At 39.3% G+C, this 13,907-nt stretch overlaps 1 protein-coding gene across 4 annotated transcripts in view; it reads right to left on the bottom strand.

The window, feature by feature from the left end:
• TMEM94 (transmembrane protein 94) overlaps positions 1-13,907 on the bottom strand; it is a 34,115-nt gene that overhangs the window by 629 nt on the left and 19,579 nt on the right. For 2 of the 4 annotated variants that reach the window (XM_072403932.1, XM_072403930.1), the window contains exons 12-31: positions 13,736-13,840; positions 13,120-13,284; positions 12,849-13,028; positions 11,871-12,165; positions 11,602-11,775; positions 11,329-11,431; positions 10,916-11,133; positions 10,057-10,232; positions 9,114-9,252; positions 8,865-8,980; positions 8,662-8,761; positions 8,470-8,578; positions 7,357-7,546; positions 5,869-5,946; positions 4,556-4,641; positions 3,113-3,194; positions 1,786-1,934; positions 1,599-1,693; positions 1,423-1,516; positions 1,164-1,334 (exon numbers count right to left, since the gene is read on the bottom strand). In XM_072403932.1, the coding sequence (XP_072260033.1) occupies positions 1,164-1,334; positions 1,423-1,516; positions 1,599-1,693; positions 1,786-1,934; positions 3,113-3,194; positions 4,556-4,641; positions 5,869-5,946; positions 7,357-7,546; positions 8,470-8,578; positions 8,662-8,761; positions 8,865-8,980; positions 9,114-9,252; positions 10,057-10,232; positions 10,916-11,133; positions 11,329-11,431; positions 11,602-11,775; positions 11,871-12,165; positions 12,849-13,028; positions 13,120-13,284; positions 13,736-13,840 (2,825 nt within the window). Of the gene's footprint in view, positions 1-1,163; positions 1,335-1,422; positions 1,517-1,598; positions 1,694-1,785; positions 1,935-3,112; positions 3,195-4,555; positions 4,642-5,868; positions 5,947-7,356; positions 7,547-8,469; positions 8,579-8,661; positions 8,762-8,864; positions 8,981-9,113; positions 9,253-10,056; positions 10,233-10,915; positions 11,134-11,328; positions 11,432-11,601; positions 11,776-11,870; positions 12,166-12,848; positions 13,029-13,119; positions 13,285-13,735; positions 13,841-13,907 lie in introns of those variants that run through there. The other 2 variants (XM_072403931.1, XM_072403933.1) reach the window with 2 other exon arrangements.

Genomic DNA, 13,907 nt, shown 5'->3' with positions numbered 1-13,907 from the left:
GAAGAAAAAAAAATTAATAATTTCTATACTGTATGAATTATTTGCTATACAATACACAAATAGTTATATGAAAGGTGGCTCAGTGGCTAGGACTCTGGCCTTTGCAGCACTAGGTCCCAGTTTGAATCTCAGCCAGGACTATCTGCATGGAGTTTGCGTGGGTTTCCTCCAAGTACTCCGGTTTCCTCCAACATTCCAAAAACTTGCAGTTAGGTTAATTGGCTTCCTCCAAAATTGACCTTAGACTGTATTAACCTCCTGAGCTGTAATCCCTAGTGTAGCTCAGTGTTAAATTTCATTACAAAAAGCGCTAACCCCAAGCCACACTCAGGGTGGATACGAGGGCCTACCTGGTCCCCATGAGTTCTCCGGCTATGCCAACCAGGCATCTGTGTCCCCTGGCCTCGCATCCCTCGCTTGTGAACGTTGGGAATGCGAGCCCATAGGATGCAGATAGAGGGCATGCAACATGTGGGGGGCTGGAAATTTAAAATAAATATTTTTAAATGTCAAATGTACTTCTTTGACATTTAAAAATACTCAAATAATCATACCGCCAGGGAGGTTAAAGAAAAATGACTATGGACTTGTAAAGTCTATATAAATACTGTATAATAATTAATAAATAATCACCAATACTAAAATCTGCATGGAGTTGTTTGACAAACCAAATCATTCAACTATCACAATTATATACATCACCTCCATTTTTAATTACTCCGATTGATAATTGCATTTTATGCAGTGGGGATTTCTTGATATTGAATTTTTTTAAAAAACATCCTAACACTAAGGAGGTTCCCTACACACAATCCTTGATGATATGGTGAGTAACTTTTTTGTTTTATTTAATTTATTTTTTTAATAATGATGAAGCGACACCACACAATTCAGCTGGATCCACTAAGGAATGCTTTTTACAAACATGCACATAAAGGCCCACAATACTGCACACTGGGTTAAGGCTACTCATAAATGGAATGCTGTGGAGCCATTCTCAAAGAATAGCATTGCAACACACTGCACATACAGCAGATGCATTTGGCATTCATTGTGCCAAAATAAACGGTTTCGAGTACCCAATTTGAAAATGTTTAACACTTTATTCTTTCAATTTTACCAATGCACATTCAGATATGTTATACGATATAAAAATGTAGTACCTGATCTCATGCAGTTTGACAATTTCATTGATGAAGAGAACAACAAGGAGCGAAAGTGATCCTGAAAGCCATGACACTAGGGGGATGTCCCAAAGGCTGAACTTTAGTGGAGAATCAGTGTTTGTCCATAGCTGAAGATCTAGGGCTGTCTGTAATCCTTGAGCGAGAACCCTGACACACAAAATACTATTAAGTACTTAGAAGATAGAAAACACACAGTGAACACACTGCACAGTTTAGAGAAGCACCCAATACTCACAAGACAGGAAGAGTCAAGCTCCACCATACATTGCTAAATGGACTCCTCTTCCATAGAGATTTAGAACGATGAACGTGACTGACAGAAATAAACACTGGGAAAAAAAAAAAAAAAAAAAAACACATTCAGAGACAATCTCGGCTTCACTCACAACTTTGACATCAATTTCTCCCAACCTGTGTGTAGAACAATGAGGCAGGCACAAAACTTCTGAGCTAAAAGCAGAGCCCCAGAAAAGGATCCAAACCAGTCTGGAGAACCCAAAGCATCACTAAAAGTGGATAAAAAAGGAATATAAGACAAGCAAAGCACAATAAATTCTACATTTGTTTGCAAGAGGAACTCCGTTTTTTAATGTTGTACCTGTAAACTATCAATCTAGAGCAACTGGTGGTGTTATTGTGGGAAGAAATCTCACAAAACCTCTGCAGTGACAACCAGAAGCAGGCCAGACAACAGAAGGAGGAAGGTAAGAACTTGAACAGGAAACATATCAGGAAATAATGCTGAGTCTAATGGTAGAGGAAAAAATATGTTATTAACATATTTTTGAAGAACAGGATGTAAAAGACTAACATAACTGTATAATCATTGCTGTCTATAACCCTAAGCGCACTTTTCAAGAAACAATCTCCATCTTTTTTATTATGAAAACAAAAAACACATACACTGCTTTTCTGTCTGCACATGTGCACTATAAATAATTTCTGATACTCAGTTTTGAATATGATGCAGTGCCAGAGCTGAAGATGGAAGACTGACTTTAGGTAAGTTTACAGTCTATGTCCTTGTCTTCATCATGGTCCATGTGCTAGGATCTCTGTCATTTTTTATGGCTAGAACCATCTCCAGCCCAGGCAGAAACAGATTAGGACAAAGTGAGGCCCTAGTGTTGGTAACAGAGTGTTCCTCCACTTCTTCTGGGTGTACCCTACAGTCCCTAAAAGTACTTCTGTAAGCACTACTGTTAAAGGAGGTAAGCAAATTCCTTTTCTACTATTTCAAAATGAATTGCAAAAAGCACAAACAAGCTGGCTCTGCCCCAGACACACAATAAGAAGTGACTAGAAACCACCCAAAGGTTGTAGATCCTGCGATTTCTGTGCCTGCATCCTGCTAAAGCACCCAGGGTAGCTGCCACTTCTTCCCACACCTAAGCCTAACCCTGTTATCTTGCATACAAGGTAATCTCAGAGCAGGTACCCCGTGTTTTCTTGTCTTTCATCTCCCAACAGTCAAAAGCCAAACATAAAACTAATTGATAAACAGAGGAGTTCAAAAAAGATAGAATAGAAAAAAAAAAAAGTTTCTAAACTGTGTTTATCTCCAGATCAGTGGTCGCCAACCATTGGAGAAAATTTTGGTGGTCATGAGAAGGACCCCTCAGGGGGCGCACTGGCCCGAGGAGCGGACCTTGTCCTACGTACAGAGCCCAGGCTAAGGGAGGTGGGTGGGCTGTGTTCCTGGACACAATCCGCCCACTCTCCATCGCAGGCTCAGATCTACGATGTGAAGTGAGCGGGGTTCTGCCATGATGACATCACTATGGGGTAGGTTTCCCCCCCTTTGAGTGACATGCGCGGGTCAGGAGCCGGTAATTTTAGTGGTCGGCGGGACCAAAAAGGTTGGCGACCGCTGCTCCAGATCACAGCAGTTCTAGAAAAATTGCCATTATTTAGGATACCGTTACCTTTTTAGGTATGGAATGGAGATTTTTTCCAGTGGCTACAGACATTATAGAGCTGTCAGATGGCTTCCCAAGCAGTGACACACTGTGAAAGATAGAAACAAAGAATTTCTTACTACACACATCAATCATTGCAGCCATGTCTAATGTTGCCATGTTGCCAAAAGGAAACAAAATGTATTTAAAGATATTTAGTTATAGATGCAGTGAGGAAGAGTTAGAACTTTTGTGGTTTTATACTGTATGTATCCCCAATGGGAAAAAAAATCACTTTTAGCATTATTTTAGTATAACAAAGGGTAAAGGTGTTGAGTGAGGAAAAATCCAAAACTTATCAGTGATCATCAAAACAGAAATAGAGTGAAAATCCTAAAGTTTGATACTTTCCCATCTCTATCTAAAATGAAAGATACGTTTGGGCTTTAGGTATACTTTAGCATACATAAATATATAGTAAATGTAATATATCTTAATAAAATGTATTTTATCATTATTATTTATAGGTGTGTTTAAATAATATTTCTCAGTATGGTTTGTAACAATATATTTCACAGACAGCCATATTTTGTCTTGCATGTGCAGGATTTGTTACCTGTTTACTAATACTTAAAATGAACTTCACACTCGGTGGCAGAGTATAGTTTGAGGGGTCCACAAACAATATATTCTGTATCTCTGCTCACATTAGAAGGAAAACAGCCAACAGAATTTCGGGGGTAATGCGACACTTTATTAGGACTTGAATGGATGCAAAAGAGTCATGTGTCATGCAGCCAAAGAAAATCCAAAGTAGCAAAGAATCGAATGATTTTATTTTGCCTGGATATGTGTGATATGGGTTCCGCATGTCAAGGTAATCTTAAAGTTTGGATTAGCATAGTTTTTGGATTTTCTTGGTGTGTGGGTTGTACTGCTTTATTCAAAAACATGTAAAATCCTTTTCAGTTTCCTAAGTCTATTACATTATAGGTTCGAGGTACTTCTGGCTGCAGTGTCATCAAAGGCTGTGCTTTGTAAAACAGCAAAGTGCAGAGGTAGGGTGGAGGCACAACACTTTTCAGCTAAAGCAGCCATGATGACCTCAGTGTGGGCGCACCATGGAAGATGTATCTGGAAAAGTTTGTGTAATTTGTACAAATGATTTAGAAATAAATAAGGTAGATAAATGAGGGGAAAAGTAAAGTCATACTGAACTCTAGGAAAGTATGTTGGTGTCTGGAGTTGGGCTTTAATTTGCTACACACTTTCTCAGTCCAACATGAACCTCTCAGTTATACAGGTTAACTTTCAAAACAGAAAGCCTGGGGATAACTAGAACATCGCCACTGTACCACCTATCAAGTGTGCAATCTAGTCAGCATAGAAAATGAATAAAGGATATGTAAAGCAAAAATAGGGAAAGACAGACAAAAAATAGCATGTCCAATTAGTTGTGGCCCTACTTACCTTATTAATGGATAACAAAAACAAGATAACCATAGAATATCTGTAGTGCTTAATAAAGGGGGTAGCTGGAAAAGGCAGGCCAGGAACTAAAAAAAAAAAAACATTACACGAATATTAAAAATTGTTAAAAAATATTTTCACACATTTTGAAAGTTTACAGCCTTCTTGGTCTATCCTAAAAGTGTGTGTACTGGTGAAGAACTGATTACTGTAACTAACCAGGGACAAAAACCTAGAATAAACTTAAGGATTTGACATTATTCTACATGATAGTATGTACTTGTCTCTGCTTCTAAAACAGACAAATCTTCAAAAAAAGGTTTCATTAAAGCTGATGATCATAGATGTAGAGAAAAATACATTAAAAAACTACTACTACTACTACTACTACTACTACTAAATTCTTCTACTGAAGGGTTAGCCATTTTTGCTCATTTTGTGAACTCGTGATCCCTACCAGACAGAGCAATCAGGTCATGGATTGCCTTGAAGCAGCCGTTGCCAACCGGTGGTCCGCAGCTTTGGCCGGTGCGCCACAAAGCAAGGTTAGGAGAAGGATCTCGCTGTGGGGGCGCACCAGCTAGAGCCACAGACCACTTCTCTTGTACAGATTGTAGGCTCAGGAAGGTGGGCCAGTAGTCTCTGTACACAACCCGTCCACTCTCCCATTGCAGGCTCATACCTGCGATGGAAGAGTGGCCAGGTTCTGTCATTATGACATCACCCAGGGGGAAGATTCTTCCCCTTTGATTGACACACAGCTTCCTGTGCATGCCCGGTCAGGAGTCCATGCATTTAGTGGTCTGTAGGTCCGAAAAGGTTGGGGACCACTGCCTCGGAGGACACACTGTAGATAAACAGTAGAGCCTGGTCCAGGACTGACCTCAGTTTGTCAAATGACACTAGCACAGCAGAATCACTGCAATGGGTCATTTAATGGGTCCCTCCCCTATTTAGGGATTTTACCGCACTTGCTAGAGACTGGCAACTGGTGCTGGCCTTCCCTTGGAGTGCTGCTGAAATGGAGATCAAGACTCTTTCAAATTACTTTTACTACAGTGCTCAACCCAGAATTTTTTTTTAAGGTGGGTGGGAAGAAATTGTAGGCGGGTGCAAGCCGCTTCATTGTGACCCAACTCTTCAGTAACCACCCAAAAACAGCTGGGTGGTTTCTGAAAAGTGCCAGGTGGTGCACCCGGTAAAAGGATCTGGGGAGATCACTGAACTAATTTTACACAAAAAAAAAATTTTTTAAATGTTTTAAATTAACACATCTTTTGTTTTAGCATAACTTTTCAGGTAATGTCTCTTACCTGTATAATGACAAGAGTTAACTGGCACTGCAGTAGAAAGAGAAAGCATTTCCTTATGCCATATGTAGCGTGTCGAGCCTGGAAGATAAATCAGCAAACATTAAAAAATAAACTGTGATTCAAAAGCCCATACAGGGCATACATTAGCCAACAGTAAATATGATCTGCTGTGCAAACAAGCCTAAGCCATGATAGATCAAAGGAAGCTCAAAAGTTGCAGGTTGATGCCATTATCCCATGTGGACACAAAACGGGGAAGAAGGGCGTATGAACATATTGATTGCCCTGTGTAATGCAATAATTTAATGCTACTTCACTTATTTTACCTGACAAAATCAGTTTACCTCACAAGGATCAATGTGGGAAGCTCCTGTCCACAAGAGCTTACAACGTAAAAGGGAATGGAGAAGTGAAACACAAGAACCATATATTTTGTTTATATCTGCATATTCCCCATAATCAATCGGTGAACAAATCCTTTCAGGGAAACCAGCTAGCATTTTGCCGCAAAAATCTTCACCCATGTTTGTCAGTCATTCAGGCTGTATATAAGCTTCAAACAATGCACATCATGGCAAATAAAATTTACTGCCAGAGACATGCCAGACAACATGTGTGTAAATACCAAGGCGTTATTTAGGAAAAACAAATTATGAGTGATTTTCATTTCTGATCTTCACTGTGCAGTTACCTTTAAAGTCAACCTACCAGCTAAAAATAGTCCAAGGCAGCGGTCGCCTTGTCTGAACACAACCTGCCCACTCTCCCATTGCAGGCTCAGACCTGCGATAGAAGAGTGGGCGGGTTCTGGCATCATGACGTCACTATGGGGGGAAGTTTCTTCCCCTTTGAGTGACACACTGCTCCCCATGCGCGGTCTGGATTCCGTGCATTTAGTGGTCCGTAGGTCCAAAAAGGTTGACAACCACTGGTCTAAGGCCCTTACTGTGTTTGTATGTAATTTTAGTTGACATATATTAAAAATTTACTTTTGAATTTGTTAGCAAATTTTACTGTCTCGGATGAAACAATTCCGTAGAGCAGATCACTCATTCTGAGCCTTCCCCACTAATTACTAAACAAGTGTCTACATAAGGGAGGCTTTTACAAGTGAATAACATGCACAAAATATGTTACATTTGCATTTAATTTTATGAAAAGATTTTGCTGAAATGGTCTGCCAAACAGGTTTTCTAACATTCGGTTAAATACCTGTTTGTCGAAATCTACTATTGCATGACCTACAAAAGGTACAGAAATGTTGAATTGCTGAACATGTTTAAGAAAACCAACTTGTAGCATTTACTAACTTGTTTTCTACATTTTAGATAAAGAGGACACAACTAATGAAGGTGAAGCTTTTGCACCCAGCATGCTAAAAGAAGCAAATTTCACCCTTTACATCCTTGAAACAGATTAGCATGGCTAAAGACTTGGTAAAAGGGCTTATAAACAACATTTATACCTTATTCTGTGCCCATTACCGACCTGTTCAATAAGACGAATGATGCTCACACTCTCCTCCTTTTTGAAGGACATAGAGCAGGCCAAACCAGTCAGTGCAGCCGAGAGATGCAGAGGGGAGGATTCCTCTGAAGTGTTTGTCCTGGGAGGGCCACTTACATATCCAAACATTTCCCAGGAACAGCGAGAAGGAAACAACGGGTCCAGAGAAATGCTATGTAGGATGCAAGACAAAATGTGGTTATGATTAAAACAAGAATAGCAGTTCCAGAGGCAATATGATTGAGCAATCAGTAATAGAAAACAAAGTACCAAAACCAAATTGAACAGCAATTTTAGTACATGAAAATAATATTATAAAGATGGTTCTATCTGCCCCAACCAGTAGAACATTTCCTTTCCATGTAAAATCACATAGGCAATCTTTAAAGTAAACCAGCGAGTAATAGTAATCGAGAAAACTAGCAGGTTAAGCAACATATGACAGTTAACCACAAGCACAATTTAAGTGAGCAATAACTAGCCCTAGTTAGGGGAAGCTGCGGGTAGCAACAGTACACATCACAAGGCCTCTGGGGAGCCTGGGCAAAATTTTATCATAGTTGCAAGTCTGCTTGGTTACTATTTCCTACAAGCTATTCGACTTGGCATAGAAGAAAGCAAGAAAGTTCTGAAAAAAAGTAAGATTACCTGCAACGCATGCTGCTAAAGTAGTTTACAGCTCATGGGGGGGGGTACTTCGGCCTTTATCCTGGGTGCCAAGTACAACTCTTGATGCAACTGTATCTATTGCATATAGAAGGCCACTATCCTATTCTATGGTAGCTAAACAGATACTGTAACTGACCCCTATTGCAATAAGATTAGAATCTCCTAATAAAACAGTAACTTTTAACTTAACCTAGTTAATTGTAACCACCTTATTGTTATTTAAATGCTCTACAGTTTTTTTTTTTTACCATCAAGTTATTAAGGGAGTCTAGAGTCAATGAGTTAATAAGACAGGGATACCAAAGTATGACTTAATATAAAATATACATTTGGCCCTCCAAATGGAGGTTTCTTGGTTTCTCCAAGTTTCTGGTTAAATATTCGATCAAGTCAGATAGAAAATTAACAGACAAAGATGAGGCTGACCTGATATCGCTCTGTAAGAATAAACCACTGTTACGGAAATTTGCCGAACTTCCCATACAGCAGGTCACTTCACCATACTCCTGCATAATCTGGATCATCTCATACATAGCTGGGGAACAAAGAAGTATTACCAAAAAAAAAAAAAGGTAATGTACAGAATTAATATTTTACAGCTTTCTTTTTATTACTTACTTTCTGGTGTACAGTCTGTAAACAGTGGTACCAGCAAGGGAACATTATCAATGTTCTGCAGATGTGGCCTTACTTGATGGATACCGCGAGGGAGTTTTGCCTATTTGTAAGGAAATTATGGTGCAGAAAACAAGCCTCAAATTTATTTCAAAGTCAATAACCCTTTATAGCTTAGTTAAGGTAAAAAAAAATGTTTCTCTTACTCGATTTGAATCCTCCAGAAAACTAGGAACATCACTATCTGTAGGCTGAAAACTAATCATATCCGAGTGACCTTCCTCATCCATCAGTAGTAACCCCTCCGCGTCTTCTCGAGAACCTAAAAGGGCCATGAGGACACCAGTCAATTTTGTGGACAATTACCCAATAACTGCCCAAAGAAAAAAAACAATATTTAAATAAAGCCAATTGTTAGGAGACCATGTCACAAGAATTCTGACATGTTTGCTCACCCTGATGTAGGTCATCTCGCAGAGATCCAGCATTACTGGGACTGGATGGTGGTACCACAGAACCTGGTCCATCACCATTTGGAGTTAGAGAAATATGACAGTTCCATCCAGTCTCAAGGCCCATTTTCTCTGCAAACACCTGAAGAGAAAATAGGAAATTGCACATAAACAATGGACATGTTTTCTAGTTTACAGCTAGATTTATCAGATCCCCATTTGAACTTAATCACAATTGAAAGATAAAACCCCTAGGAATTAGGTAACAGAGAATGCATCTTAAAATGTGTTTGTTCTCCCATTCAGTTAGGCTACTTCTTGGCATTTATTTATAAATATGGCTTTGCTTCAATTTGGTCTGCTTTTTAGTTATTTAGATTTAAGGGTGGAAATTAAATTTTCTGCTGTGTTACATGTAAAACTGCTATTCACTAACACAGGGGTCCCGAGTGGGCCACAACCTTCTGACAGCTGGGACGCAAGACCAGCAGAGGTCCCTGGGCTCTAGCCGGGGCATTCCCAGCAGGGTCAGAAGAAGGATCGCAGGCTCAGGGCAGTGGGCGGGTTGTGTCTCTGGACACTTTTTTATTGCAGGCTCAGACCTGCGATGGGAGAGTGGGTGGGTTCTGGCATCATGACGTCACTCACGTCACTGAAGTTTCTTCCCCTTTGAGCAATACATTGCTCCCCATGCATGTGCAGTCCGGAGTCAGAAAATTTAGTGGTCCGTGAGCTACAAAAGGTTGGGTACCACTGCTTTATTAAACAGGTCTGTGCCTTCAGCAACAGCAAACTGACAATTAGTTTTATATTGTTTGACAAACAGCAAAAGATTAAAAAGACATGTAAAAATGTGCGATAAAATATCATAAATCCAAATAATTTGCACACTCCAGTGAATATTTTCTGTTATTTGAAAATGTTAATTCTCCCTAAGGTAGATTACCTTGCTTCTAAGTTCATCATCCATGGAGAAATAAACAAATCGGATACAGGCATTCACTAAACCGTCTATAAGTCGCACAATATCCAGACGAGCCTGATACTGTGAGGAGACCATTCCCATAAAGATCTGGCCACTGAGTGCTTGCATAAAATCCTCTGTGAATTCGCCAATGCCTTCTGTGTTTAAGTAGAGAAAAAAAAAGGACAGGAGGACACAAAGAGAAGACAAAGTAGAGAGAAAAAAAACACAAACAAATTGACAATGACTTTCTAATAATGCATTGTTAAGATACAATGATGTAAAATGTTTACAAATGAAAATATTATCAGCCTTATATTCAATATGAAGTTCCTACCAGTAAGTAGCAATCCTAAACCACAGTATCACATCAGTAACATATTGCAAGTGAACAACCTAGTTTGGACAGGTCTAACAGAAGCAGAGTGTATGCTATTGGCAAGATTTATGGCTGTAGTAGTTTACAGCAGTTATTAAGATTTCTTTATTGTACAGGGCTGTATATGTTTACTCTAAACCTTTCTAAGAAAAATTAAGAATGCCACAGATGTCATTCTTAAAAAAAAAAAAAAAAAAAAGAATAATAAACCACTCGGCTGTATCTCCACTGACTTCAGTTCTCTCTTAGACAACCAGTAAAGTCAGTAAAAGTTTTTATCTGTATACCAACTCTCAAAGCACTAGAGTAAGAGAATCAGCATGACATCCAGGAAAGTAGGATTTGTAGAACCAGATGCTTTAATCCCTCATGCCTCTCATGATATGGATTCCTTAAAGAGGAGAAAAGTGTAATATGGCATCATATGGTATGTGTGTTCAACGGTTGTGGTTGCTTACTCACCATCAGAACTCCAGCTGTCATGGCGGCCTGCAGGTTTCAGTGGCACCGTTCCACTTATATCACATGTTGCTGAAATGGTGCTATGACCTGGAGCATGGTGCATCTCTATGCACTTTCCATGAAGTTGTGGGGACAGCGAGTAGTGCATAGGCTTGTAGGAAAATGCAGAACAGTATCCAGACAAGCAGGCACGCTGGTAGAAATCCAGCACCTTTTTCCTGAAATATATGATGAAGTATTGTAAGTGTACTACACAGACAGAAAGTAAATTTGCAAAACAAAATTAATAAATATTGGGGATTGCAGACAAAAACTAGTAAGGGTTAATGGAAAATAAAAGAAGCTATTGGTACAATTTAAAACAGATAACAATGCAATTATGCTGAAAATTGGGGAAATGTTATGAGGCGTACCTGTCAGACCCAGAAAGGGGGAAAATATCTGCTCCATCCCAGAAATCAGTGCAGGCTTCAAGGATAATATCAGCTGTTCCATGGGACAGCATCTGCTCTGTGTCTGAGAGTTACAGGAACAACAAATAAAAGACACATTTTAATATAAACAAAGATAATAATAAAAAAAAAACTAGCACAGGATTAAAAAAACAAAAAAAAACATGGCTACAAAACACACATGGTTTAATACTTGGATGGCCACCAAACAGGAAGAAAATAAAAACAACTTACTGGATGCGACATCCTTTACAAAAAGGCTAATCATGTGGCTCAGTGGAGGTCGCCGCTTGGCAACTGTTGGAAGCTTACACAGAAGGGACTCTTTCACAGTTTCATCACTTGGAAGGTGATACAGAGCAAGATGATTCTGCAGTTTAAACAACTCCTTGGCTCCAGGTGTGAAACCTAGATAAATCACATGATAAATGAAAGTGAGGAAAAAACTGGATAATAAAACAAACAGTACATAATAAAGTTGTATATAATTAAACAAATTATACCGATGAGCCTAGAAAAGTCACAAAGGCCCCATGGGATATGCCCTGGAAGAACAGGGCAGTGGGTTTCTTGAAGAGCAATGTGCTTCAAATGGTCAGAAAAGCGGCAAAGAGTGTTGGTCACATCTGGGTTGCACAGGTTGAGAAGTACGTTAAGTCCCAAAGGTTTTAAAGAGCTCAGGTGGAGCTGCCAGTTCGACTCATCAAACTGGATGCTTTGAGGGTTCTGTTGGTCCTGTGACAATCTAAGCATCTCTAGATGGCAGTCACAAACATAATCATCCTCCTCGCTGCTTAGCTACAAAGAGAAAAAAAATGATCAAAACACAGTGAGGAAAATATATTTACAAACATATTAAAGAAAAGAACAACTATATACTAGGCCAAATTTTTGCCTTTCCTTTTAGATAAAGTAGGTAAAGTTTTAAATGTGTTAAAACCCTCACTATGTAATGTTGATTATTATTATTAATATTATTATTAAAACAGCGCCAACATATTATGCAGCGCTGTACATTAAATAAAATTTTCCTTCATTTTTTCTCCAAAGCACAACAGGAAGTTAGAAAACAATCTCTCTTAAAGTAACATAAATCTACTTTCGGAGTTTGTTTCCAGCATTGGATTTTCCAAAAAGCACAAGTTGCCATGGTTTTGGCTGTTGATTCATTTGGATTAGTATACCAATGTACTGCATGCTGGGCTTTTAAATTTGCAGCTCACAGTAACAAATAGCAATGCATTGGCTGCAGCGTGTTGTGATGCCATTACGAATGAATACCAACCCAGCACACTAACAATAACTGAACCAATTACTACCACCCCCATTTATTTTCTATGAGGTTGCCACAGGTAGAAGTGACTTGTTGTACCTCCATGGAAGCGGTGGTTCACTGACATGAAGCAGTGGTAAATGAATTGCCAGTCTGAAAATAGCCTAAAAAAGAGAAGACACTGAAGATACACTGCAGTATAACCTACCTGGCCAGCAGTGTCTTGGCTAAAGCTTACATTGGACCCTGAAGCATGTTTGTTCCGGCTTTGAGGTTTTTTCTGAGTATCGGTAGGTCTGGAGAGGTCACTTGAACGTTCAGTACTCTCCTGTTCATTCACTACATGTAGAGCATCTGTGTCTGTCAACAATGCTACCAATTCCTGAGGCTGTGGAGAGAAGAGTGGTGAGAAAGGCAATTGTGCAACTGAAAACATGAAATGGAATAATGTTTTCAAGGTATAGAAATGTGTGGAGAACCTCGTCTTCCATCTCCGTCTGACAGTAGGTATGTAAAGACAACTGGTCAGTGACATCTTCGTGCCTTTCAGTGGTCTGATCTACTCTACCACTGAAAAATAGCACTGTCTCTGGGCTAGGATTGGGCCACGAAAGAACGCCTTGTTTATCAACACAACAGATAACCTGTAAGACAAAACAACAAATATTTATGTCAACATCTGCTAATTGATTAATGCTTCAGATATTTATTCAATAACTATCTAGGAATCACAAGAATGATTTACCTTGGTTCCAGCACTACTAGGATCCAAGCTAAATTAATTCCCAATAATCACTCTCAAAGTTGTTATCAGCAGAGCTCTGTGTCATATTGTCAGCATGCTGCAAGACATGATCACCACCAAAATTCCCAGGAACTGCTTGGTGGCATCACAAACAGCTCTTTACTATCAACAAGCCAATATCTATGAAGATCAATGTTGTTTGACTGCACACTGTTGACAAGCAAACACACATAATGGGTGGAGCAGGAATCAGAGGGGGCACCCCAATCCAGAAGTGATGGAACCAAGGGTGGTCATCTCTGCTTTAAAATAAAAATTAAATATTCAATAATTGCAATAATTCTACTCACTGTGACAGATCCCAGGCCGTGCAGCAAGCTTGATGTGGAAGCCAGTGTATCACATTTTCCCCTCAAAACGCGCCAGAAGTGTGTACACACAGAGCGCAACATTTCCTGTATATGAGATTTTAGTAAATTATCAAAAATTATATATACAGTGTATGTATGTGTGTCTGTATGT

The sequence above is a fragment of the Pyxicephalus adspersus genome, chromosome 3, assembly GCF_032062135.1.
Source record: "Pyxicephalus adspersus chromosome 3, UCB_Pads_2.0, whole genome shotgun sequence".
In the NCBI taxonomy this organism is placed as follows: Eukaryota; Metazoa; Chordata; class Amphibia; order Anura; family Pyxicephalidae; genus Pyxicephalus; species Pyxicephalus adspersus.
The sequence above is the reverse complement of the archived record's forward strand: the minus strand, read 5'-3'. Positions and strand labels throughout refer to the sequence as shown.